General features: G+C 40.1%; 1 protein-coding gene across 1 annotated transcript in view; it reads left to right on the top strand.

The window, feature by feature from the left end:
• FBN2 (fibrillin 2) overlaps window positions 1-27,180 on the top strand; it is a 372,340-nt gene that overhangs the window by 335,860 nt on the left and 9,300 nt on the right. Inside the window, exons 47-61 of the mRNA XM_040415981.1 lie at window positions 457-585; window positions 4,321-4,440; window positions 9,697-9,822; window positions 10,076-10,228; window positions 10,618-10,683; window positions 11,142-11,267; window positions 12,490-12,609; window positions 12,940-13,062; window positions 13,148-13,279; window positions 16,064-16,189; window positions 17,318-17,524; window positions 19,247-19,372; window positions 20,256-20,378; window positions 25,162-25,278; window positions 26,988-27,116. Coding sequence (XP_040271915.1) covers window positions 457-585; window positions 4,321-4,440; window positions 9,697-9,822; window positions 10,076-10,228; window positions 10,618-10,683; window positions 11,142-11,267; window positions 12,490-12,609; window positions 12,940-13,062; window positions 13,148-13,279; window positions 16,064-16,189; window positions 17,318-17,524; window positions 19,247-19,372; window positions 20,256-20,378; window positions 25,162-25,278; window positions 26,988-27,116 — 1,923 coding nt within the window. The remainder of the gene's footprint in view (window positions 1-456; window positions 586-4,320; window positions 4,441-9,696; window positions 9,823-10,075; window positions 10,229-10,617; window positions 10,684-11,141; window positions 11,268-12,489; window positions 12,610-12,939; window positions 13,063-13,147; window positions 13,280-16,063; window positions 16,190-17,317; window positions 17,525-19,246; window positions 19,373-20,255; window positions 20,379-25,161; window positions 25,279-26,987; window positions 27,117-27,180) is intronic.

Here is a 27,180-nt window from a genome sequence, read left to right as displayed (position 1 = left end):
TATTCATGATCTGGCTGAAACATCTTCCATATGCCTCTGTATGAAATTAGAGGTATTCAAAAGTATACTAAAGGGCTCATGAACTCCTATGTAAGATCTATTGTGTCTCCATACAAAATGGACTGTGCATGACCACTTAGTTATATGAAACCATCGTCATCTGGAAGCCTTATGTCTACATTTTGTGCAAAATTTAACTAATAAAATGTGTTGTAAATTTTGAAATTAGTAAAAGATATAGTTGGCAGTGACAAAGTATAGACAATGGATGCACGATCACTTCCAGTGAAGCCTTTGCATAGGCATTATATAATCCACTGTAATCCAGTAATAATAACAGTGAAGAATACAAAATGACATTGCTTGCCCTGCAGTCTCATCAGCAGACTACAGACTATAGTTTGTATTGGCAACCAGTACTCAATGCTTGTCTAAAAACTTTCTGTTTGCTCACAGATATTGATGAATGCAGTTCCTTTCCTGGCCAGGTATGCAGAAATGGCCATTGTCTTAATAATATTGGCTCCTTCATCTGTTTGTGTAATGAAGGTTATGAACTCACTGTTGATGGCAAGAACTGTATTGGTAAGTCTAAGGAAGTTTTACAATGAAATCCCAAAGGATAGTTAATTATTGTTAGTTTCTATTTAGGTGGGTTTTCTGCAGTTTTTGTGGCAGTTCTTATGAGCCAAAATGAGACGTGCATCCAGCATAAAGGAGAAATAAAACTTTTTCCTTCTTGCTTAGCTTGAAAGACTCACAAAGACTCATGTGTGAACCAGCGACTAATATTCTAATTTGTTTGAACACCTGTTTTTTGGTTGATATATATCAATTATTTCTCATCACTCCACTAGGTTTTGCTATGAGTTTAAACAAAAATTGATCCAAAAATTAGATTTAACAAAAGAAAAAGAACTTTTAATTCTTTGTTGTTTTATTGTTAAATTCACATACAGTATTTTTAGCGAAGCAAAAAACGTTATACAAATACAGGAGATATGTCCGGGTTTCTACACTGGTCGATTTCAGCCTTGAACAAGTGCAGATTGACAATATAAGTTGATCAGTGCTCATTTAAAGGGTTTTTATACAGCCTGATGGCCAAACGAGCTTGTTTGATCCCCATACGGTCTTCATATTGTCGGCAGCCCATTCCTCAGTTTACGTGGGGATATATGTTTCAGACACAATGATTTTTAAGCCTTTATAAAAGATTGAAGCAGGCGACAAATGAGCCTCAGTAGATCATTGCCATCTTTACATCAACCTAAGGGCTCATTCACGCGACCGTGGTTTGGTTCCGCAAATGCGGCTCAGTGCGGACCGATTCACTTCAATGGGGCCGCAAAAGATGCGGACAGCACTCCGTGTGCTGTCCGCAACCGTTGCTCCGTTCCGTGGCTACGCAAAAATTATAGATCATGTCCTAATCTTGTCCGTTTTGCGGACAAAAATAGGCATTTCTATAATGGGCCGTCCATTCCTTTCCCCAAATTGCAGAAGGCACGTGGGCGGCATCTGTGTTTTGCGGATCCGCAATTTGTGGACCTCAAAACACGGCACGTTCGAGTGAGCAAGCCCTAAGTTCGGGAACAAGTCATCTAGAATTGGCTGGTGTAAAAGGGTCATGGGTCCTTCACAGTTTTCCTATCTTTTGGCTCTACTCCTGGCTTTATTTCACTGCATCAAACATAATAATAAAAACGGACTGAGACCATGATGTGAAATGTGGAATATCACTGGTTTTATGAGAATATTAATAATTGGATTACATTTTACTTCAGGAAAAAAAAGTCCCTGACCGAGGGAACCTCTTTTAATGATAATGTTGTGAGTAGCCAGAAAATTACCCAAACTCCATTCCTCTTGCTTTCTGGAGAGTTAGAGAATGGGTCATCCAGCCACACTGTGCAGTACTTTTCTTTGCTGCTTCTTTTTTAGATGTCATAGTAACCACAAATAGTACTACTATGCTCTTAAAATCTACACATCTTCTTCAAGCCCTGCACCCTCATTTAGCTGGTTCTTGTTATGGGGGCAGGGAGAAGAAGCATGTCTTAGCTGGCACTGTTGCATTTTCTGGTTAAAGGAAACGTGTCATCATAAAATGACCTACCGTATTGTTTAAATCATGTTTTAATGTTTAACATATTTTTAAAGAATTTTTAATGTTCCATGTCAATAACTATAGTTAAACAAAAACCATAAAATCCTGTACTTTTTGCCATGACCACAAAGCCTAATATATGGCGCCACTTCTTAAGGGTGTATTAGACACCCTAATCAAGCAAACTATTGTCACGAGGGAAGCGTTCCTTCCCGGCAATCACCTGCTTGCTAGCGGAGCTTTTACATGCAGCAATCTTCTCCGCTATGCCATCGCTCGTCCCCATGCTGTACAGGGGTTTGCCAGCAGCAGATTGTAATTAGACAGAACGATCTTCCGCCAGCAAATCCTGATCTTTCAGCATGCGACAGTATTAGGCCTCTTTAGGGGGCCATTCACACGTCCGCAATTTCGTTCCGCATTTTGTGGAACGGAATTGCGGACCCATTCATTTCTATGGGGCAGCACGATGGGGTCCGCACTCCCGTTCCGCCAAAAAATAGAACATGTCCTATTTTGCGGACAAGAACAGGCATATTCTATTAGTGCCGGCAATGTGCGGTCCGCAAAATGCGGAACGCACATTGCCGCTGTCCGGGTTTTGCGGATCCGTGGATCCGCAAAACACGTTGCGGACTTGTGAATGGAGCCTAAAGCTACAGGTTTTTTTCCGTTTTGCGGGCCATTTTTTGCGTTTCGTATACGGTCCGTATACGGAACCATTCATTCCGTATATGCATTCCGTTTCTGTTGCTCCGTTCCATGCAGAGATAGAACATGTCCTATATTTGGCCGCAAATCACGTTTCGTGGCTCCATTAAAGTCAATGGGTCCGCAAAAAAAACGGAATGCATACGGAAATGCATCCGTATGTCTTCCGGATCCGTTCCGTTTTTTTGCAGAACCATCTATTGAAAATGTTATGCCAAGCCCAATTTGTTCCATGTAATTACTGTATACTGTATATGCCAAACGGAACCGAAACAGAAACACAATGGAAACGGAACAACGGATCTGTGAAAAATGGACCGCAAAACACTTAAATAGCCATACGATAGTGTGAAAGAGGCCTTACACTGCAAGATGATTGCTAACGAGAAGTCATATGAACGCTTGTTAGCGATCTTCGGGCAGAAAATCTGCCCATGTAATGCATCCTTTAGTCTGTGCAGATCAGTTTACTCCAGTTATATACAGTGGATATAAAAAGTCTACACACCCCTGTTAAAATGTCAGGTTTCTGTGATGTAAAAAAATAAAGATAAATCATTTCAGAACTTTTTCCACCTTTAATGTGACCTATAAACTGTACCACTCAATTGAAAAACAAACTGAAATCTTTTAGGTGGAGGGAAGAAAAAATATAAAAATAAAATAATGTGGTTGCAGAAGTGTGCACACCATCTTATAACTGGGGATGTAGCTGTGATCAGAATTAAGCAATCACATTCAAAATCATGTTAAATAGGAGTCAGCATACACCTGCCATCATTTAAAGTGCCTCTGATTAACCCCAAATAAAGTTCAGCTGCTCTAGTTGGTCTTTCCTGAAATTTTCTAAGTCATAAAAAATAAAATAAAATTAGAAAAAAAGGATGTGTGTTGCTCTCTGATTTTAACTGGCAGATAACATTTTTGCTGACATGTTTCCTTTAAATGCCTACCCAGAAAATCCAGTGGTAAAAAGCTTCAATAAAGGTTAACTAATGTATGAGCTATGCAGAACATATCAATAATAATAATGCTTTAACATATTTATAGGTATTGTTTATGTATGATGGACTGTTTTTCCTTCATTTTTGGCTCCATTTACACATCTGCAATTCCATTCCGCATTTTGCGGAACGGAATTGCGGACCCATACATTTCTATGGAGCCGCACGACGTGCGGCCCCGATCCGGAATTGCGGAACTGCACTTCCGGGTCCGCAATTCCGATCCTGAAAAAAATAGAACATGTCCTATTCTTGTCCGCAATAGCGGACAAGAATAGGCATATTCTCTTAGTGCCGGCAATGTGCGGTCCGCAAAATGCGGAACGCACATTGCCGCTGTCCGTGTTTTGCGGATCCGCAAAACACACACGGATGTGTGAATGGACCCTTAATGTAATCGTATAGCATGGTAGTCTACCTATTTTGTGTCTTTTTTATACTATGCAGTGGATTATATGTTCCAGTATTAATAATGATGTATGTACTGTTTTAAAGACATCAATGAATGCATTGCTTATCCTGGATCATGTGCTCCTGGAACCTGTCAGAACTTGGAAGGCTCATTCAGATGCATTTGCCCTGTGGGGTATGCAGTCCAGGGTGATAACTGCATAGGTAAGTCTGTGTAATACAATCTTACCTTACAGAGAGATTTCTGGATGTTACTGTCTGTATTTTAGATCTTCTATTCTATTACTTAAAACATGACTATAATTGCTTGTCAGCAATTTTCCCCTTATGCCTCCTAAAACATTATAGATAAAAGAGTCGACCAGCATTTTATATTTTCAAAATGAATCCCTTGAAGCCTTAGGCCCCCTTCACACGGGCGTCGCGGGTGAGGTACCGGATGCGTTCAGGGTGCATTGCGGGAAACCCACGCAAGTAGGCACACAATTGCAGTCAGTTTTGTCTGCGATTGCCTTCCAATGAGTTTTGCACGCGCGTGAGAAAAAACTGAATGTGGTACCCAGACCCGAACCCGGACTTCTTCACTTAAGTTCAGGATTGGGTTTGGTGTTCTGTAGATTTTATTATTTTACATTATAACATGGTTATAATGGAATATAATAGCATTCTTTGATACAGAATGCTAAGTATAATGTCAATTGAGGGTTAAAAAATAATAAAAACATAACTCACCTCATCCTCTTGTTTGCGCAGCCGTCATCGTCTTCTTTCTTCTACTTTCAGGACCTGCCAAAGGACCTTTGATTATGTAATCGCGCTCACCATGTGGTGAGCGTGGTGACGTCAGCGCAGGTCCTGCTGAATGAAGATAGAAGGATTACGTCATCAAAGGTCCTTTTGCAGGTCCTAAAAGAAGAAGAAAGAAGATTATGCCGGCTCCGCGATCAAGTGGATGAGTTGAATTAATATTTTTTATTTTTAAACCCTCAAGCCACATTTTAGTAAGCATTCTGTATTAAGAATGCTATTATTTCCCCTTATAACAATGTTATAAGGGAAAATAAAACAGTGAATAGACTTTAATCGGGTCTGGGGTTGCTCATCCCTATCATCTCCTAGCAACCATGCGTGAAAATCGCATCTCATCCTCACCTTATCAGCCATTCATTTCTATGGGGCCTGCGTTGCGTGAAAAACGCAGAATATAGAACATGCTGCGATTTTAACTCAACGCACAAGTGATGCATGAAAATCAACGCTCATCTGCTCAGCCCCATTGATGTGAAAGGGTCCGGATTCAGTGCAGGTGCAATGAGTTGACCTCACGGATTGCACCCGCACGGAAAAAACTCGCCTGTGTGAAAGGGGCCTTAGCGTTTAATTCAGAGCAAGAAACTGAACATGGTAAGTGTATGACCACATAGTCCGGTTTCTGCAGGCAGTTTTTGAAGTCAAAACTAGGAGTGGATTCAAAAAGAAGAAAACTCAGAATTCAGGAGTGGATCCAAAAATAAGTCATATTTGTCCTGATTTTGTCTTTTAAAACTGCTTTAGGAAACCTGACCGTGTCATCGTACCCTTAGGGCTCATGCACACGACCATATGTATTTTGCGGTCCGCAAAAAACGGATCGACAAAAAATACAGATGACGTCCGTGTGCATCCCGTATTTTTGCGGAACAGAACAGCTGTCCCCTAATAGAACAGTTCTATCCTTGTCCGTAATGCGGACAATAATAGGACATGTTCAATTTTTTTTGCGGAACGGAAATATGGACATACAGAAACGGAATGAATAGTCCGCAAAAAAAAACTGGACAGACACGGAAATAAAATAGAAGAAATTTTATTTACCCCTGAAGCTGAATGGCTTTCTTTCACCTGTACTGTTGATACACTGCTATAGTGGAATCCATGCACCAGGGTTTGCTCTTCACTCTACCTGCATCAGCTGGTCTTTTCCTGTTATGCTGCCAGATGCCATGGGGTGCCAAAAAGCCACTAAGTTTTGGCTCAGGTATTTAGAAACAGAGCTGGAACAATGAATTGGATATTTGCCCTGGGTAACAGAAAGTCTAGCTTCTAATTTGATTGTCGTGCACATTGAGTAGTTTAATGCATTCTTGGAGGAAACTATGTACATGGCAAAACTCTGCTTTCATTCTATTCACAGCTTTCTCCGAACATACACACCAAAGGGGGGAATTTATCATGAGGGGAAAATTTGAAGTCAGTTTTGCTTGAGTCTGCATTGGAGTACTTTATGCCACATTTATCAAATGTCACGTTACTTGAAAAATTTGGCTTATCCTTAGACCTAACACTTTTGTCTAGAAAAGCTACTCCAGTTCTCCCTCTCCACCCTCCTCCTGGAGTGAGATTGTGACTTTTTTGTGAAAAAAAAAAAGCCTCAATGATAACCCTTAGGATACCGGAGGTTTTTTTGTTTTCATTTTTGTTCCCTATCTTTCTTGAGCCAAAGCTTTTTTATTTTTCCATTCACAAAGCCGTATGGGGGCTTATTTTTTGCGGGACATTTTTTTTTCTAATGCTACCTTTAAATATGGCATACAGTATAGCGGGAAAAAAATTCCAAATGTGGTCGAATTCGGAAGAAAAAAACATGGATTTATGGATTCTGTTCCCACGGCGTTCCCTTTGTGGCAAAACTGACCTGTGTCCTTTATTTTCTGGGTCAGCACGATTACAATGATACCACACATGTATAGTTTTTTTTTATGTCTAAATAGTGTAAAAATAAACTTAAACTTTGAAAAAAATATTTTATATCACTATATTCGGAACCCCATAACTTTTTTATAGTTATAGCTACTGAGCTGTGTGGGCGCTCATTTTTGGCAGGACGAACTGTAGTTTTTATTGATACCATTTTGGAGTGTATCTCATCACATGTTATTACATTCTTTTGGGTAAGAGAAGCGATTAAAAAATGGCAAATTTTTATATTTTTATATTTTAATAATACAGGTGTTTTTTTATGAGGCGATGCCCATAATGTTTATATTTTTGGTTATTTATTTATTTATCTTTTTATTCTATGGAAAGGGGGTGATTTAAACATTATTTATTTTTTCACATTGCAGCCAATAGCCAACTTTTAGCACTGTATTTATTGGCATGCCTGTGAGGTATATGTTGGATGTAAACTCTGGGAAATGTTCCCAATGTATATCTCTGATACAGTATATGAACCAACCATGATGTGAACAGAACAGAACCTAAAACATGGGACATTTTCAAACTACAGACAGAAAAATATATAAAGAAAAAACATATAGCAAAAGATTTCTACATCCATTATCCTTTACATATTTCTCTGCCCAGGGGCGGAGCTACAGGCTCATGGACCGTGGTGCAAGAGTTCAGCTTGGGCCCCCTTCCCTCACTGATTTGAGGCCATGGGCAGGGAAGCACATGCCAAATTCTTGACCTTACCCCTTCCTTCCAGCCAGAGGTGTAACTTGACCAGCATGCACTTTCTATAATACCAGTGTCTTCTTATGCGGCACAAGGGTCTTTGGGCCCCTCAGGCTCCTGGGCCCAGTAGCGACTGCCACCACTGCGCCCCCTATAGCTACACTCCTGACTCTGTTTTATCTAATACATACATGTCAGTAGAGACATATAGTGGACGTATAAATGATTATCTACAGTGCTGCACAAATGCTTGCATTACATAATGGAGGCTGTAGTATTGTGTATTCTCATACATTGGTTGCAGTAGAGCATTGTGGGATCTTAACAGCAGCTGGCAAGCAATGACAGAATCTGCTTTATTCTTCATATTCTGTGCACAGGACAATAAACATGTCTTTCACTGTCTGCTCAATGTCCACTGACAAATGAAATAAAACAGGATATAACATTACACATCAGGTCTAGCATCAAATACGAAGCCCCGGCAATTAAAATCTCTCACAAATAGAAATGGACACTTTAGCATTTTTTTTGATAATTGCTTCTGCACATGTCATAATGCAGACAGTCTACTTAATGTCAGTGTCTACAGAACTGTAATGCTTGGCAAACACCATGTTTGACTGTTATTAGCTGTGTCTACATGTTATTCAGGATTGGGGAAAAGTCTCAGATCTTTCAGAACGATTTTCATCTTGGAAGAAAGACATCAGATGCCTGCCTAGTACATATCCAGAAGCTGTTAATGTAGTTTACTGTGGTAACACACTATAGACATCAAATATGCAATTACTGCCTATAGCTTCAGTGCATTAGCATACACACCACACACAACAAAATCCCATTTTTTCCAAGCAGACTTCAAAGAACCTCTCTCATTTTTTTAAACAAAGTTCTTAATACACCATGTATGTAAGTGTATGGGATGAATGATGTTCTCCAAACTGTTCTCCATCTTCCACAAAGATTCTTTACAGACCAGATGTAAAGAAGAGTCATTGGAATAGTAATTGTGCTAAAAACACATTGCATACACATACAGTATAGCATCAGTGATTTGTTAATAGGACATTAGCACTGAACATGATTAGTAGGTCACTGATTTAACATAAATGGTGCATGACTTAAAAGAAATCTGTCATTAGAAAATTACCGTTTTACTCACGTTTTTATGTTTAACATACAAGAATTTTTTATTGTTATTTTTAATTTTACATGTCAATATCTATATTTAAACAAAAAACATTAAATCTTCCGGTTTTCGCACTGGCCACTAAGCCTAGTAATAGGCGCCACTTCTTGGTCTGTACAGATCACTTTACTGCAGTTACCTGCTTATCTGTCATTCTAATCCTGCCTAATGATATCACCTCTGTGTATAGATAAAATAGGATCTACCATTCCCAATAAGATGATTATCAATGCTTAACCTTCTTGTACAATGACCTCTGCACATGTCACAGAGCATGCCTAGAAAACTCTCCAACAGAAGTGAATGAGGTCCTCTCCTGACCATTGTGTCTGTGGCCAATGTGGCTGCATTAAAGCAATTTTCGTAATGCTTTGTAAATGCTGTTAAGAACAGTTCAGGCAAGATGGCCGCCCCCATAATCATGTTCAAGAAATAGAATAACTAAATCTGTCATCAGAAAATAAAAACACATTAGAAAAAGCATATGTGTTGCTATCTTGTTTTAACTGGCAGATAAAAATGTTAGTGACACATTTCTTTAAAACTATCCTTCTTTTCCCGTGCTTTCTATTACATAAAGTTTGTTCTCAACAGCACACCATGTGGTTAGGCATGGCATTGCATGTAAGTACTGTAGTGTTTAAATGGGATTCAAATAAAGTGTGTTTGTGTCTGTGTGTGTACATACATGTATAGGGACTTGAAATGGGCTCATTGCCTATAGGCATGTACTTATAACAACAAACCAAAGATTATATTCTAAGAGTAACCATTTATTTTACACTACCTGATGCAAAAGTGTTTTAAAAGTATTTTATTTCCTTTTATAGACATTGATGAATGTATTGAAGAGCCAAATATATGCCTTTTTGGAACCTGTGCAAACACCCCAGGAAGTTTTCAATGCATTTGTCCACCTGAATTTGTTTTATCAGATAATGGGAGAAGATGTTTTGGTATGTATTGCATCTGCCCAAGACATCACCAAAGAAATGCTTCTAGATTCCTTGTCTTCTTCCATACATTAAGATTAGTTCTACTTTTTGATGAAAAATACTGTAGGAAATGAAGATTGAACTTTTTACTTTCTAAACAATGTAAATCCAAGAAAGTCCATATGCTGTTTAGTGCAAATAACCCCATAGGACCTTTTTATTTCATAGTGCAGTCTACTTAAGATTAATAATACATGCATCATGTTTCTTCCAGATACCCGGCAAAGCTTTTGTTTTACCAAATTTGAAAATGGGAAATGTTCAGTTCCCAAAGCATATAACAACACTAAAGCAATCTGTTGCTGCAGCACAATGACAGGAGAGGGCTGGGGAGATCCATGTGAGCTTTGTCCAAAAGAAGGAGAAGGTATGTAAGACTAACTTTCTTCATTAATGTCATCCCTTCATTTCATTCCTGAGATCATAGACAAACACCTAAGTGTTTTGAGCTGAATTTGCTCTATAATGGCCATAAATTGTAGATGCGAAGCAGGAATATTGATGCTTTCTTACTTCAGATGACATTCTTGTGGTTGGAGAACTGCCAAGAGCTATGCCCAGACTGCCAAATCTCTTTGCATTGATTCAGTTAGGACAGATTTGTTATATTTTGCTTTGTCTACCAAATTTGTGATGTCTGTCTCTGTTAACTTCTGTTAAGCTGACATGAGCAGAGGTTAGTGATACAAGAAATGTCTTTTTCTGAGATAAATACTATTACATTTGCTTATACTTTTTGTATTTTCCCATTTCCAGTGGCTTTTCAAGATTTATGTCCATTTGGACATGGTACCATCACAGGTCCTGAAGGGGACAGAGAAGGTAAATATAACACATCCGTCATTGGGAAGATAATGCAGGTAAAACACAAATAGTAATACTAAACATATAAACACCAAAAGATAACTATAATGCCAAAAGATGGGACAAAAAGAGTTCCCAAGCAGGTTAGAGATAGCAATGGGAAGTACTGTATACCCCTTCAGCATATTGGGAATCAAATGTACTATACACATCTCCTTTACATGTAGTCAGACATTGAGAGAGGACCAGCAAGTGTGTAAATTGATGTGAATATTAACATAGCAAATTCAATAAATTAAATGCTTTAACATTTGGAATATACTGTATGTACCAAATATAGATCTCTGACAATATGGTGATTCATGGTATGTGTGTATGATATTCTAGACATAACCTACTTTAAATATAAATATATTCAATCAGTCATGGAAATTAGTGACATGAATTTTGAATGTACATTTTTGTGCTTGTTGTAGATGTCAATGAATGCCTAGAAAACCCAGGAATTTGTTCAAACGGTCTCTGTATTAATACGGATGGATCTTTCCGATGCGAGTGTCCTATGGGTTATAATCTAGATTATACAGGAATCACCTGTGTTGGTATGTGAAATATGTTACCAGTTATGATTATTCAGTACTGTACAGCTCAGTTCATGTATGTGCCAGCTAACTATACGTATTTATGTATTTGTACTTATAAAATTCAGTTATTTTTTACAGTGCTATGCAGAGATTGTCATCTGTCAGTCCGATTCCCTATTGAGGCTTACAATTTAATTTCCCTAAGACAAATGTGCACAAAGCAAGTTTTTGGAGCAAGGTGGGAAACCAGAGCACTCTGAGAAAACCAAAGCAAACATAGGGTGAACATGCAATCTCGATTCAGATGTTGCCCTGGTTTGAATTTGAAACTAGGGCCATAGTGCTACAAAACAACTATGATAAGCACTTAGTAACCATCCTGAACATATTTCATTTCTGCTAATCAGATGTGTTCCTCTCAACCACACAAATCAATAGAGAATTAAGGGAAATCTATTTCATAACCTATTCCAAACAGTAAAATCACTTGGGATCATTTGAATTATATTGCTATTCCTGTGAATCCCAAATAAAGTAACTTTGGTGCCACAATATTTAAGTAGACACTTTGCATAAATTAATAGACAAAGTGAATATATGAAACTGTGTAGTACATGTTATCAGAGAAAAATGCCTCTTGTCCTCTTATGAGCCACATCATCCACCCACTCCCTGAACTGATCATTCACCCACAATTTGCAGCTAAAATCTGCCTTGAGAGATGTCATATTATCATCTTACTGCGAGATCAGGTTACATGTTGTTCATAGATGTCTATGGAAAAAGGTGGGGAAGAAGGAAAAAGTAATCTGCTCGAGGAAGACAGGTTTTCTATTTCCCCCCAGTGCTGGATTTACAGCTACACTGCTCCATACTGCTGTATAATATCCTCAATGGTGCTGCAATGCTTCTGGGGGTATACTATGTGAGATAGAGTAGCAGGATCTACTATTCTCGTGTGCACTCAGGGAAAACTGACAAATATAGAAATAGCCTGCAGATGGGAAAACTAGAGAACAATGCAGAATAAAAATCAAGGCAAGGTATAGTATTATTTCTCATGACAGAGAGTCGCCTGATATGACAAGTATGCTTTAAGCATGTATATCTATTACTATCAAAAACAACAACTTGTCATTGATCAGTTAATATAACCTTATTATGTGCCGTCATATGCACCCTAAAATGCTTTGTTCATTTTTTTTATTCAGTTTATGTAGAATTTATCTTACCATTTTAGATACCGATGAATGTTCTATTGGCAATCCATGTGGGAATGGAACATGCATTAACGCTATTGGTACTTTTGAGTGCACCTGTGATGAAGGATTTGAACCTGGACCTATGATTAACTGTGAAGGTAAGCCATTACTTCAACTTGGCTGGTAAGGGTAGTTGTCCCTTAATGGTAAAAAAAAAAAAAAAACATAATTCAATTTATTTGGATGGTTTCATTCTTGGGTTGGGACTTTACCCCAATAAATCCCAGAGACAGAATTTATTGATAATGAGGTGAAAGAGTACTTAAGTAGTACACAAGAACTATGCTAACATCCATTTGACACAAACTTGGGAAAACAGTCATAATACCTTTCCACTAAAACCCAGTGCCTGCTATCACTTTTTTTTTTTTTAAATACACTAACTACACATGATTGACTACGTATGTATTTGTATTTCCTTCTTCCAGATATTAATGAGTGTGCATTAAACCCTCTGATCTGTGCATTCAGATGTATTAATACATATGGTTCATATGAATGCACTTGTCCTGCTGGATATGTTCTTAGAGAAGATCAGAAGATGTGTAAAGGTAAGATAAATATTCACTAGTGGGTGAGTCAATACAAGGAAAAGGCTGCACCTTTAAACATTGATTGTCTTGTACTACTTTACAGATCTCGATGAGTGCTTGGAAGGGTTCCATGACTGTGAATCCAGGGGTATGATGTGTAAAAACCTCATTGGGACATTTATGTGTATTTGTCCTCCTGGAATGACTCGAAGACCAGATGGAGAAGGTTGCATAGGTAAAAGTTGACTACCTTATACTGGGCTTAAAATCTTTATTTATGTACTTGGAAGGAGTCCACGACTGAACCTTAAGGCATGCTGTGTAAGATGCACATTTGAACATATATATTGTAAAAATCATTTTTTCAATTGGTCTTTATTAAAACATATGGAGCCCTTTTCCCTGTATAGAGCTGAGATGCTCTTTTAGCAGGATCTGAATTTTTTTTCTCTCTTCCATCAGGCAGGGAGCTGACAAGCTCCTTATCTCTGCTCTCTGACCTCATAAACACTCATTAAAGCTCAGTCCTTATCTTACTGAGTAACATCTAAAACTAGTGTTTATGACCTCTTAGTAATTTAGAGATAAGGGTTATTAAATGACTGACACAAAGTGAAAATGAAAGAAGATTCACACAGATAGAAAAAAAGGTTAACCCTTTGTGACAGAATGGCTCAATATTTTTAATAATGACCAATTGAAAAAAAGATTTTTAGCCCAAAATGAGTAAAATGCAATCATAAAAAAATTGTCTCCACCTGTAGCCTTTAAGGAGGACCCGTCATCTCTCACAGCAAGTTTATTTTAGTAATAACAATTATTGCGTATCAATATTTATACATCTATGTTGCCCAACTTCTCTGTTATTCCTTCTAGTAGTTTATGAATTAATTACCAGCAGTCTGAAAGGTCCATATGCAGTGGTGTGCCTAGGGTGTTTGGCACCCGGGATGGGTCCTTTCTATGGCATCCCCACCATACTGTTAAAAAAATTGTACCCCCTCACAGTAGTATTGCCCTCATTGTACAACCTTCACAGTAGTTTTGTTCAGATGTGTGCCCCCTCACAGTAGTTATGTGGGGGCCCACATTGCGCCCCCCTCACAGTAGTTATGCCCTCTCTGTGCCGCTTTCACAGTTGTAATGCCCTTTTTGTGCCCCTTCACAGTAATAATTCCCATTGTGCTCCTTCACATTAATAATCCCCATTGTGCCCCCTTCATAGTAATAATCCCCATTGTGCCCCCTTCATAGTAATAATCCCCATTGTGCCCCCTTCATAGTAATAATCCCCATTGTGTCCCCTTCATAGTAATAATCCCCATTGTGCCCCCTTTATAGTAATAATGCCCGTTGTGCCCCTTCACAATAATAATGCCAATTGTGCCCCCTTAATAGTAGTAATGCCCACTGTGCTAGTAATGCCCTCTGTGCCCCCTCCATAGTAGAAATCCCCATTGTGCCCCTTCACAGAAATAATGCCCACTGTGCCCCTTCACAGTAATAATGTCCTCTGTGTCCCCTTCACATTAATAATGCCCACTGTGCCACTTCACATTAATAATGCCCTCTGTGCCCCCTTTATTGTAGTAATGCCCTCTGGCTCTGTTCCCCTTCCATAGTCGAAATGCCCATTGTGCTCTCTTCACATTAGTAATGCCCTCTGTGCCCCCTCCATAGTAGTAATGCTCTCTGTTCCCCCTCCATAGTAGTAATGCTCTCTGTGCCCCATCCATGGTAATAAAGTCCTCTGTGCCCCCTCCATAGTAATAAAGCCCTCATAACCTCCTATGTATTAAAAAACAAACAAAAAAAACACAGTAACTACTCACCTTGTCCGATTCCTGAAGCTCACATACTGTACCTCTCTTCCCTGCAGGCACAGATCGCTCTGCACCTTGGTGTGGGTGGAGTTTATGCAGATTTCTTGGCTGCAGTCTCCGCACACACAGGCTGGCAGCACGATCTGTGCCTGCAGGCTGAATGGTGGAGCAGGGAGAAGTCTTCCTGCTTCACCATTCAGAGCACGGCTGGCCTGAAGAAGGGGAAGAGCGCTGGGAGCTGAGCGGTAAGTGACAGCAATGTCCGCTTCCATCTGTATTGAATGAAGAGCTCATTACTTCTGGCGCCACCCAGGGTGGACTGCCCCCCCCTTAGTACGCCACTGTCCATATAGGTGTTACCATTTGGGGGTTTGACTTTTCAGGGGTATTCCTGCCATTTGTAACACCCAGTTAGGCCTTCATTGCAGACTGCTAGCATTTCAGTCTTAAACATCTAGAAGAAACAATAGAGGATTGGCACATCATAGAGCTGTAAGAATAGATGCTCCAGAATTGCTATTATGAATTCATATAGTCATTAAAACAAGCATGTCAGGAGAGATGACAGGTCCTCTGTACGCGGCAAACAGATAATTCTGCTTAGGTAAAGTGTGCCTTCTCCATGGAAGTTTGCACTAAGCTTTTCACCGTATTGAGCTACATAAATCATGCCCGTTCCTTCAGCTCTATTTTTAATTCTTCTATAGATAGTATACATTTTGCAATCAAAAGAAGGATACAAGATAGGTGTCCAGTAGTACTCGATCCACTATTTGCAAAACAATTTGTGATTATATATTAGAAAAAGGTTCCCTTTCTATAAAAGGGTCCTTTTTTGTTTTTGTACAAAACAGATGGTTTTGTATGGTTTACAAATGGTTTTAGCTAGGAAATAATCAATCGATTATCAATGATCTTTCACCCCAAGCTTGCCTGTAAGTTTTATACATTGTCGTGAACCAGCAGTAAGTCCATGAACAAAAAACAAATGGAAAATTTATATTAGTTGTTTTCTTTGATAAAAGTGTGTATCAATATAAAATACTATATAAAAATACAAGCACATGAACCATGCATGATGTAAATTTGCCCATTTAGGAGCAGCATTTTGGTGGGTGAGCTACAGTATAGGAATGATAACAGTACATCATTTAACATTTCCCTTTATTTATGCCTTTTCTTCTGTCCTTCAAAAGATGAGAATGAATGCCGGGCAAGACCAGGCATCTGTGAAAATGGCCGTTGTGTCAATACCATTGGAAGCTATCGATGTGATTGCAATGAAGGATTTCAGCCATCTCTTACAGGAATCGAATGCCTTGGTAAAAAAAAAACGAATTCTGACATCAATCCTACTTGTCTTTTTTTGGTAAAATAAAGATGATGATGATGATAATTAGAGATGAGCGAAGTTTTGAAAAATTTGATTCTGCAGCTTCACCGAAGTTTGATAAGAAATTTGATTTGTTACAAATTAATTTGTCATGAATCACTATGTTAAAACCCCATTCAGCTTATCAATCAATGGGACTGTTTTTAACGGCCTCTTAGACAGAAGTGCACCTGTCTAAAGGCCTTTAAAAAACGGTAATACGCCAGTGCAATATGGCCTTTTGGGTTTAAAAAAAAATCACTTCACTCATCTACTTACTCACACAGAGGCAGTCCGCTCCTCTCTTGATTGAAAAAGACCTGTCAAAGGACCTGTACTGAGAGTGATGACGTCACCCAGCGTGAGCACATGGTGACGTCATCACGTTCAACACAGGTCCTTCAGCAGGTCTTTTTCAATCAAGAGAGGAGCAGACTGCCTATGCCCGAGCAAGTGGATGAGGGGATTATTTTTTTCCCATTCTATTTAAGACAATTCCAGCCACCATTTTAGGAAAAATTATCCGTTACCACAAAGCACAAGGAAAATCGGCTTTGTTTAGAATAGAACTTTTCCTAAAATTTTGACTGAATTCTACTTTGGATGCTTTGCTTCACTCAACACTAATGATGATAATAATAATATTAATATTTCCCAATTGGGCTACAAAATAAGCCAAAAACTAATGATGAAAAATGAGTCCATACATTAAAGCACAATAAACTCCCTTATAAAGCATTTTTTATATCTTACAGTATTTTTTAAACCAGAGAATAAATCTCACCTTCTGGCTTTGCCTTTCCCATAGGGTAACTGTCCTAGTTATGCAGTAGTAAAACGATTAACTATTTATGATTAATAGAAATAGGACGCCACAGTAGAAAGCTCATAAAAATAACAACAGCCACAGCAATGTTTTACTTGGAAATATATCTGACCAGGTGAAATCTCTTGCCTAAATAATATTTTTATGTATGCTAAAACAGGAATAATGTGGTAGAGAAATGGAAAAAATGTCAACTTTATCTTGATCATTATGAGCTTAACATGATATTTTCATTTTTTTCACTGCCTACAGATACACGCCAGGGATTCTGCTTCTCTGAAGTTCTACAAACAATGTGTCAGATGTCTTCTAGTAGTCGCAATCACGTCACTAAATCTGAATGTTGCTGCAATGGAGGTAGAGGTTGGGGGAATCAGTGTGAGCTCTGCCCTCTACCAGGTACCACTCAGTATAAGAAGCTTTGCCCACATGGTCCTGGATACACAACTGATGGAAAAGGTAAATCCATAAATATAAATGTAAGATCACAAAAATAAGGAAGACGTTAATCCAGGACATTTTTTCAGTCCCATTAATTTTTCAAGACTCACTGGATGATAATATAAAATTTTAGGCTGCATTGAAAGTTTACATTCTTCACTATTCACTGTCCTCATGTAAGAGTTTGTTTAGAGATTCAGTTGTGGATATTTTGGCAAAACCCAGCAGACCCCATTATCAGTAGGATTCTGTCATCAGAATTTAGTCCTATAACCTAAACATATGGCGAGGTCCCTAGTAATACACAGAATCCTAAAGTGACCTTATCAAATGCGCCTGTGGCTCTATAATCATATAAAACAGGTATATATAACCTGTCACTCACGTCAAAATGTGTCCAAGGGGACATCTCACGATGCAGGGTGCCCAACTGCAGCCATCTCCGTTCGGTGCCCAGCGCCGCCTTCTGAATTGAAATCTCCGCCCTCCCTTCCATTAGAGCCGCCTACCTCAGTTCATCGTTCACTCCTGGCAGCGGCCTCGTTATGCGAAGTGGGCATGCGTCGGCCGGCGCACTTCGCTAGAACCTGCCTTGGCCCCCCAATTACAGGCACATGCGCACTTCGCTGGCAGGAGTGAACGATGAACTGAGGTAGGCGGCTCTAATGGGAGGGAGGGCGGAGATTTCAATTCAGAAGGCGGCGCTGGGCACCGAAAGGAGATGGCTGCAGCCGGGCACCCTGCATCGTGAGACGTCCCCTTGGACACATTTTGACGTGAGTGACAGGTTATATAAACCTGTTTTATATGATTATAGAGCCACAGGCGCATTTGATAAGGTCACTTTAGGATTCTGTGTATTACTAGGGACCTCGCCATATGTTTAGGTCATAGGCCTAAATTCTGATGACAGAATCCCTTTAAGCTCCACACATTTGCATCTACTGACACATCACTATGTAGTCCCTCTTGCTCTATACTACAGAGCAGTAGGCATCCAGGGCAGAATGGTATGAATTTTATTCTGGACCAAAACAATTTGGCTGCTTTTTTTATTTTATTTTTATTTCAGTATACTTTCCTCCATAACTGATCTGAACTAGTAAAAAAACTACTGACAAATTGACAGATCAGTTTACATAGGAGATATATTTGCCTAAAGTGTTTGTCAGTCTGCAGAATTTTCTGAATCTTCCTGACTCACGGTATGTTCTCATGAGCATTGGAGGCACCATTAAAAATCTTCCACTGAAAAAAACAAAACAACACAAAATGTTGCCCAATTTTGTCATGTAAAGTTATGGAAACCATGATAGAAACCCAGCGGACCACATTATTGTCAATCTGGTTATTTAGGTGCAATTGCTGATTTTGTTAACTGACGGATACAGCACTTCCATCCTTTCATTGTCCTCCTTTGGTGGAGCTGAACAGTGGAAGTAATTTGCGGATATATAGCAGTGATGTGAGTCCACCCTGAATCTTGTGAAAATACAACGTCTCATAGCTCAGACAATGGTGCACCGCTTCTCAGACTGCCTGATGCACAATGAGTATTAGCTCACTGAAAATACTTGCAATTCGTCTGCAAATGTAAAATGTCGATTTTCTCTTGTGTCTTTGCTTTATATATTTTGCCATTCTTTAATTATAACACAGGCCTAAACAAACATTATAAATGTAATCTACCATATAACCAAATGCATGTTCTTACTCATATAATGGGATCTTTTTGAACAGATATTGATGAGTGTAAAGTGATGCCAAACCTGTGTCGCAATGGGCAGTGTGTCAACAACATCGGCTCTTTTAGATGCTTTTGTAATTTTGGCTACACAACTGATATTGGAGGCACTTCATGTGTTGGTAAGACACTCAAGTCATATTGCAAATAAAGCTCTTAAAACATTACAATGCATTATAATATTTTGTTAGCATATACTATAGGTATTAAGGGAATATTCTGGGAAAAAGTTGAAATGGCCCAGCTGACTTTTAGAGCCAAGAGTTATATTGTGTGAGGCAGGATAATGGCTTGATTGTAATCACAGATAGAATCTCATAGGTAACTTGCAGGTTTGAGTGTTGTTGCCTTATAGGGATTACAGTGTTAGAATAAAAAGAAACAATGTTGTCAAATGAATCTAGGCTCTTTTAAGATATATGTTGCAAACAGCATTATAAGGGCATTATAGCATGAAAAATGAAAAGTTAAGAAAATAGTTTTTTTTTTTATTATTATTATTATTATTATTATATATTGTGTTATTATACATATATTATCATTATTCTATGGTAAAATATATATTGCATAATAAATGGGATCTGTCACCAGGTTCATGCTGCCTGATGTGAGGACAGCATAAAGTAATGACAGAGACCCTGATACCAGTGGTGAATCTCTCACTATTTTAGCGCAGTGCAAGAGTCTTTGTGTTCATGAGCAGCAGGCTCCCAAACCCTCCTGACGCTGATTGACAGCTTTCGCCCTTTAACTGGAAGAAAGCTGTCAATCAGCCGTGAGGGAGCCAGGAGTTCATGAATATCAAGCGCACGCACATCAGTGAGAGGACCCCAAGGCTCGGCTCACACTGCAGCTGATAAACACTGATTTTCTGAAAGTTCCAAAATAGATAAGTGACTCAGTGCTGGAATTGGTCTTTGTCACTAATTTACATAGGCAGCATTAACTTGGTAATAGTGGACAGTTATATGTGTTTCCTCACTATGCTTTTTTACTGCATTATAGATCTGGATGAGTGCTCACAGTCTCCCAAGCCATGCAATTTTATCTGTAAGAACACAGAAGGCAGCTATCAGTGTTCATGTCCTCGAGGCTATATTATGCAAGAAGATGGAAAAACATGTAAAGGTTAGTGTAAAAGATGATGTGATAGTTACATGTCACATATGACATCCTTCCTTATCATGTTACATGCTGCTGAGAGTTCCACACGTCAAAATAGTCCAGCTTAACCAAAAGACATTATGGGGAAGGTATGGTAGCACTTGTGGCTGGTACCATGGCTGGCATTTATAAAAGTATCCCAGACCTGAAAAGTCTATCCTCAGTGGGTTCAAAGATCTGGGAGAAGTGCTCAAAATATATCACAGAAAACAAAAAACTTCCCCTAAAATGTAGTCTTTATTACTACGATTAAAAAGATCCAAAAATATAACCAAGTAAGGCCTCATGCACACGACCGTTGTGTGCACCCGTGGCCGTTGTTCCGTTTTCTGTGATTTACTGCGGACCCATTGACTTTCAATGGGTCTGTTGAAAACTCGGAAAATGCACCGTTTGTCATCCGCGGCCGTGATCTGTGTATCCTGTCCGTCAAAAAAATATGACCTGTCCTATTTTTTTGACGGACAACGGTTCACGGACCCATTCAAGTCAATGGGTCCGTGAAAAAACACGGATGCACACAAAATTGGCATCCGTGTCCGTGATCCGTGTCCGGTAGGCTACTTTCATACAGACGGATCCGAAGATCCGTCTGCATAAAAGCTTTTTCAGAGCTGAGTTTTCACTTCGTGAAAACTCAAATCCGACAGTATATTCTAACACAGAGGCATTCCCATAGTGATGGGGACGCTTCTAGTTAGAATATACTACGAACTGTGTACATGACTGCCCCCTGCTGCCTGGCAGCACCCGATCTCTTACAGGGGGCTGTGATCCGCACAATTAACCCCTCAGGTGCTGCACCTGAAGGGGTTAATTGTGCGTATCATAGCCCCCTGTAAGAGATCAGGGGCTGCCAGGCAGCAGGGGGCAGACCCCCCCTTTTAATTTCATTGGTGGCCAGTGCGGCCCCCCCCCCCCCCCCCCCCCCCCTCTATTGTATTAATATCATTGGTGGCCAGTGTGGCCCCCCCGGCCCCCCCTCCCTCTTTTGTATTAATATCATTGGTGGCCAGTGCGGCCCCCCTCCCTCCCTTTATTGTATTATCATTGGTAGCCAGTGTGCGGCCCCCCCCAGCCCCCCTCCCTCCCTCTATTGTATTATCATTGGTGGCCAGTGTGCCCCCCCCGGCCCCCCCTCTATTGTTTTAATATCATTGGTGGCACAGACCTGTCACTTACCAGTAGGAGGAGCTCCCAGCCGGTCACAGACAGCGCAGCAGGTAAGTATGATGCTTCTAATATTGCTAAGTAACCATGGCAACCAGGACTGCAGTAGCATCCTGGTTGCCATGGTTACCGATCGGAGCCCCAGCGATTAAACTGGGACTCCGATCGGAACTCTCCGCTGCCCCCAATGATGGGGGGGAGAGGGGAGGCCGCACACTGGCCACCAATGATATTAAAACAATAGAGGGGGGGCGGGGGGGCACACACTGGCCACCAATGATAATACAATAGAGGGGGGGACGGGGGGGCCACACACTGGCTACCAATGATAATACAATAAAGGGAGGGAGGGGGCCGCACTGGCCACCAATGATATTAATACAATAGAGGGAGGGGGGCCGGGGGGGCCGCACACTGGCTACCAATGATAATACAATAGAGGGAAGGAGGGGGGGCCGAGGGGGGGCCGCACACTGGCCACCAATGATATTCAAACTGGGGAGGGAGGGGGGTCTGCCCCCTGCTGCCAGGCAGCCCCTGATCTCTTACAAGGGGCTATGATACGCACAATTAACCCCTTCAGGTGCGGCACCTGAGGGGTTAATTGTGCTGATCACAGCCCCCTGTAAGAGATCGGGTGCTGCCAGGCAGCAGGGGGCAGTCATGTACACAGTTCGTAGGATATTCTAACTTGAAGCGTCCCCATCACTATGGGAACGCCTCTGTGTTAGAATATACTGTCGGATATGAGTTTCAGGATTTAACTCAAATCCGATGGTATATTCTAACATAGAGGCGTTCCCATGGTGATGGGGACGCTTCAAGTTAAAATATACCATCGGATTGGAGAAAACTCTGATTCTATGGTATATTAACTCCTGACTTTACATTGAAAGTCAATGGGGGACGGATCCGTTTGCAATTGCATCATATTGGGTCAACGTCAAACAGATCCGTCCCCATTGACTTGCATTGTAAGTCAGGACGGATCCGTTTGGCTCCGCACGGCCAGGCGGACACCAAAACGACTTTTTTTTCATGTCCGTGGATCCTCCAAAAATCAAGGAAGACCCACGGACGAAAAAACGGTCACGGATCACGGACCAACGGAACCCCGTTTTGCGGACCGTGAAAAAATACTGTTGTGTGCATGAGGCCTAAACCCCATAAAATCCTACAAAGTTCTAATTCCACCCTACCCTGGAGCATAAATGCTGCCCTGACAAGGGCGATCCCACTGTCATCTTTTTTGTCTGAAAACCCTGTGCACACTGGGGTATCCAGGTAAAACCCTGTGCACACTGGGGTATCCAGGTAAAGAAGTGGATATACAAACAATAAACTAGGGCAATATGGAGAGCCTAGATAAGTACAGTATATCAGATTGTGTGTGTGATGTGCACATAGATAAATAATAGATGTTAGATACACATAGCAGTTAGAGTACTTACATTGCTCACAGTGTAGGTGTATGATGTACAAATAGCAGAAAAGACATAGGGTATACCAGATTGCATGTGTGATGTACACATAGAAAAAGTAATAGTAGATGTTAGATCTTAGAGATGAGCAAAGTTTAGAAAAATTTGATTCGGCTGCTTCGCCAAACTTCAACAAGGAATTTGATTTGTTACAAATTACTTTCCATTGTTCCATTGTATGGAGTGGGCGCAATGATGGGGAACGGCTAATGCGACACCCCTGTCATTTAACCCCGCAGGTGTCGCATTCAACGCTGATCGCGGCATCTGTGACTCCCATTAAGCTGTTCAGGGGTTAAAAAAATAAATTATACTCACCTTATTCACTTGCTTGCGGAGAGGCCATCTGTTCCTGTCTTGATTGAAGAAAACCTGCCAAAGGACCTGCGGTGAGCACTATGATGTCACCACATGACCAGCTTGATGGTCTCCCCTCGAGCAAGTGGATGAGGTGAGTATAATGTTTTTTATTTTCAGCCACCATTTCAGGAAAAATGTATTCATTACCACAAAGCACGAGGAATCAGATTCCACTTTGGATGCTTAAGTTCACTCAACATTAGTTACTTGCTATGCCCCAAATGAAAGTTTATTCTCTCAATCCAAAAATTATAAATATATATTCCTGAATGCCCAGTAGTAAAGAAGCAATTCTAACATTTTAGAATCAATCTATAGATCTTTTGAGCTTTGTGAACAAAGGAATCAATGAATGGAGTATAAATGTATATACTTTAGTAGTGTTGATTTAATGGGAGCCATAGTAGGGCACCAATAGAAGTCTATGGGCCCATCGTTTATCTGCATGCTTCCAGTGTCCTACAGAGATATACAGAGATTTTTCTCTTGTCATGCTCCCTCATATTTCAAGGTAATAGAAAGGATTCTTTTGAAAAAATGCAGATTGAGCAGACAAATAAATACACCTGATCTCCATTATGGCAGCACCTCCATGTGGATTGTGAAGCAGTGAACTTTGTCATACCACCGTGGACCAAAGAGTGTGAGCTGTTACTGATTTTACAGCTTGTAAATGTGTCTAGTACAATAAAATAGTTTGCATCATCTTTCAAAAATTTGAATTAAGCTGTGTCTGCGGGTGAACAGAGAGCCACATTTGTTGCATGAATGTATCATGGTGGCATTTCAGTGGCCAAGTTACCTGTTTGTTGAATGTACCATCTTATGACATTATATAGATATTCTCACCTAGCAGCATTGTCTCCTCAAATTAATATTTGCATAATATGGTGCGACAAGAAGAACCTTTAACTCCATTGTACATTGGGTTGTCTCCTGACCATAAGGCATTAGAACAAGTCAGAAAGCACAGGATCCCTGTGAATTCCTAGAATGAACGGGGAGCTATGTAGTTGCATCCTAAATCACCATGAATGTTTCCTATCAGAATAGACATTAAAAATGGAATGAGCATCTCTAGGGATGGACTGGGAACTTAAAGTGGGCCTGAACTAAATATGGCCACATGGTGTAGGCAGATCTAAATTGAAAGAAGGTGGGGCAACAGAAGTAGGCATGGACAACAGAAGTAGGCAGGGACAACAAAAGCAGATGGGGCCCTAATATCGTAGTGCAGCACAAAATACCACCCCAGCAGAGCCAAATATCAGTGCTGAATAAAATACTGCCACCTCCGCTGTAGTATTAAACTGTATCACCATCCAAAAGACAGAGATACAGTTGAATTCAGGAGGGGGACATGTAGCCACCAGCCAGGAACATAAGTACCTGATGCTCCTAGCATTTATTAATGCTGAGAGCATCTGATCGTTATGTACCTGGCTGATGAGGGCTCAGGTGGCCAGCTGTGAAATTTCCCTGTAGGGTCTATTGCCAGCCCACCCCCAGAGCATCTCTATAAATAGTCATGCTCTTGGCTCTTACTCAATATATTATTGCACTCCACAAACATTTCTAGGCCCATGTCTGTAGTCTTCAAGAGAAAATCAGAAGGAAACTCTTTGATTGTTCCGATGTGTAATAGTAAAACATCTGCAGCATTTCAAGGCTTGAACACAAGTGCACCTGCCTAATGAACGAAAATTGCCTAACCAAGTCATTCTTATTTATTTTAGATCTCGATGAATGTCAAACCAAGCAGCACAACTGCCAGTTCCTTTGTGTCAACAACGTTGGAAGTTTCAGTTGTAAATGTCCTCCGGGCTTTACCCAACATCACACGGCGTGCATTGGTGAGAACTTACTAGCAACTACAACACTGAACATCTGCACAAGAGAGCATGCAATGTTCTTTGTCAGCATTATTTTAACTTGTCATTATGTCATATGCATCCATTGCCGTCTGGCTTGCTTAATTCCTTCTGTTTTTTTCTCTTTACAATGTACAATCCGCTTGGCCATAAAATATACAAAAATCTGTTTCTATTTTTGTGCCTGATCTTGTAAGCTGCCAACTGTTTGGAAGCAGTGAGGTCACTGCTTGATTAATATTCATATTATTCATCCCAGTCAATGCTTGCTGAAAGGACAGTGTATTTTGAAAGCACTCTTACTCCTTGTCACTATAAATTCATTTATTTTCCTTAAACAAAGCCTTTTAAAGGGATTCTCAGGGACGAGGCCAATAATATTTATTTAAGACAGTTATGGTAAAAAATTGAAATATAAGACATGAATAAAAACTGCCAAAAATGTGAAAATTACCAAAGAACCAGTCTTATGTTAGTTCTGTCACTGCAAAATAGTTTTTTTCAGAAAAGGGTAATAATTAAAGGGGTCTTTGTGTTCTTAGATACCTATTATCTATCCCCAAAATAGGTCATTAATATCAGATTAGTGGTGGTCCCACAGCCCACACCCCCATGATCAGCTGTTTTTGGCAGCCGCTGGTGCCGTAAACTATACAGTGGACACAAGGCTCCATCTACTGTGTAATTTTCAGCGCTGACATACTGCAACCTATCAACTATTCCGTTTAGCTGCAGTACCCACTACACAATGGATGGAGCCTTGTGCTTCTGGTTGTTCAGTGTGCAGGACCCCCACCCGATCTGATATTAATGACATCTTCAGGACAGGTCGCCGATATCTAGGTACTGGAAGCTCCCTTCACGGAAGCTGTTGCCCAAGAATATTTTACCCAGAAATATTAAGCATATTGGAGTAGATTTATCCAGATAGGGCAAATGGAAAGCGGAGCAGTCATCCATCATAACCAGTCAGATTTCAGATCTAAGTATTCAGAGGTCCTTTTGAAAATGTAAGAAACATTCTGATGGGATGGTTACTCCACTTTTCCTTTTCACCAATTTGGTTTAATTGCCTCTAATATTTCTGTCTACTTTAAAGGGATTTTCTTGGTCACACATCTCTAGTTGAATTGAAAGAGGAAGACAGTTGTCATCAATGGAAATTACTTACACATCACTTACTAAAAATAATGGGTCGTACATCTAATGTACAAACAAGCCATGCCCTCTGTATGTAGCATCCCCCATCTCACTAATATACAGGGCAGAGTGGGGTGCCCCTTTCTGTTACAGCTATTTGCCCTAATAGGCATATGGAAACGGTTGTCAAACAAAATGTGGAGACCAAAAATATTTTTCCTGATCCTTTGCTTACCATCTTATCTTCCTTTTATTACAAAAATAATTTGCCCAAGTACCAAGCCTCAAGTGTTGTATAGAGATGTGTCCCTCAAGGAGGACAGGGTAAGAGCTGCTAACTTTTTGTGCTCTTGTCCTCCTTAGAACTTGCCTTGTCTGAACCATCTACCCTGGTGCTTTTCAGTTAGGTCTTGCTAAATCATATAAGATTCTAAACATTTTCCTTTAGACTCTGTTTTCTGTGGCTATTCCACCCAGTTAATAAAAAATAAACCCATTATCCTATCATTCATATATTCCAATAAGCCCTTATTCCACAATATGTTTTACAGATAACAACGAATGTGGTTTGCAGTCTGGCTTATGTGGTCCTAAAGGAGTATGCCAGAACACCCCTGGAAGCTTCACTTGTGAATGTGAAAGAGGATTTTCCCTGGATTCAACTGGCTTAAATTGTGATGGTATGTACTGCTGAGGATGTTATTTTCCTTTCATTTATAGATGTTCATAGTTACAGTCTCATCT

Source organism: Bufo bufo, chromosome 2 (assembly GCF_905171765.1).
Source record: "Bufo bufo chromosome 2, aBufBuf1.1, whole genome shotgun sequence".
NCBI lineage: Eukaryota > Metazoa > Chordata > Amphibia > Anura > Bufonidae > Bufo > Bufo bufo.
The sequence above is the reverse complement of the archived record's forward strand: the minus strand, read 5'-3'. Positions and strand labels throughout refer to the sequence as shown.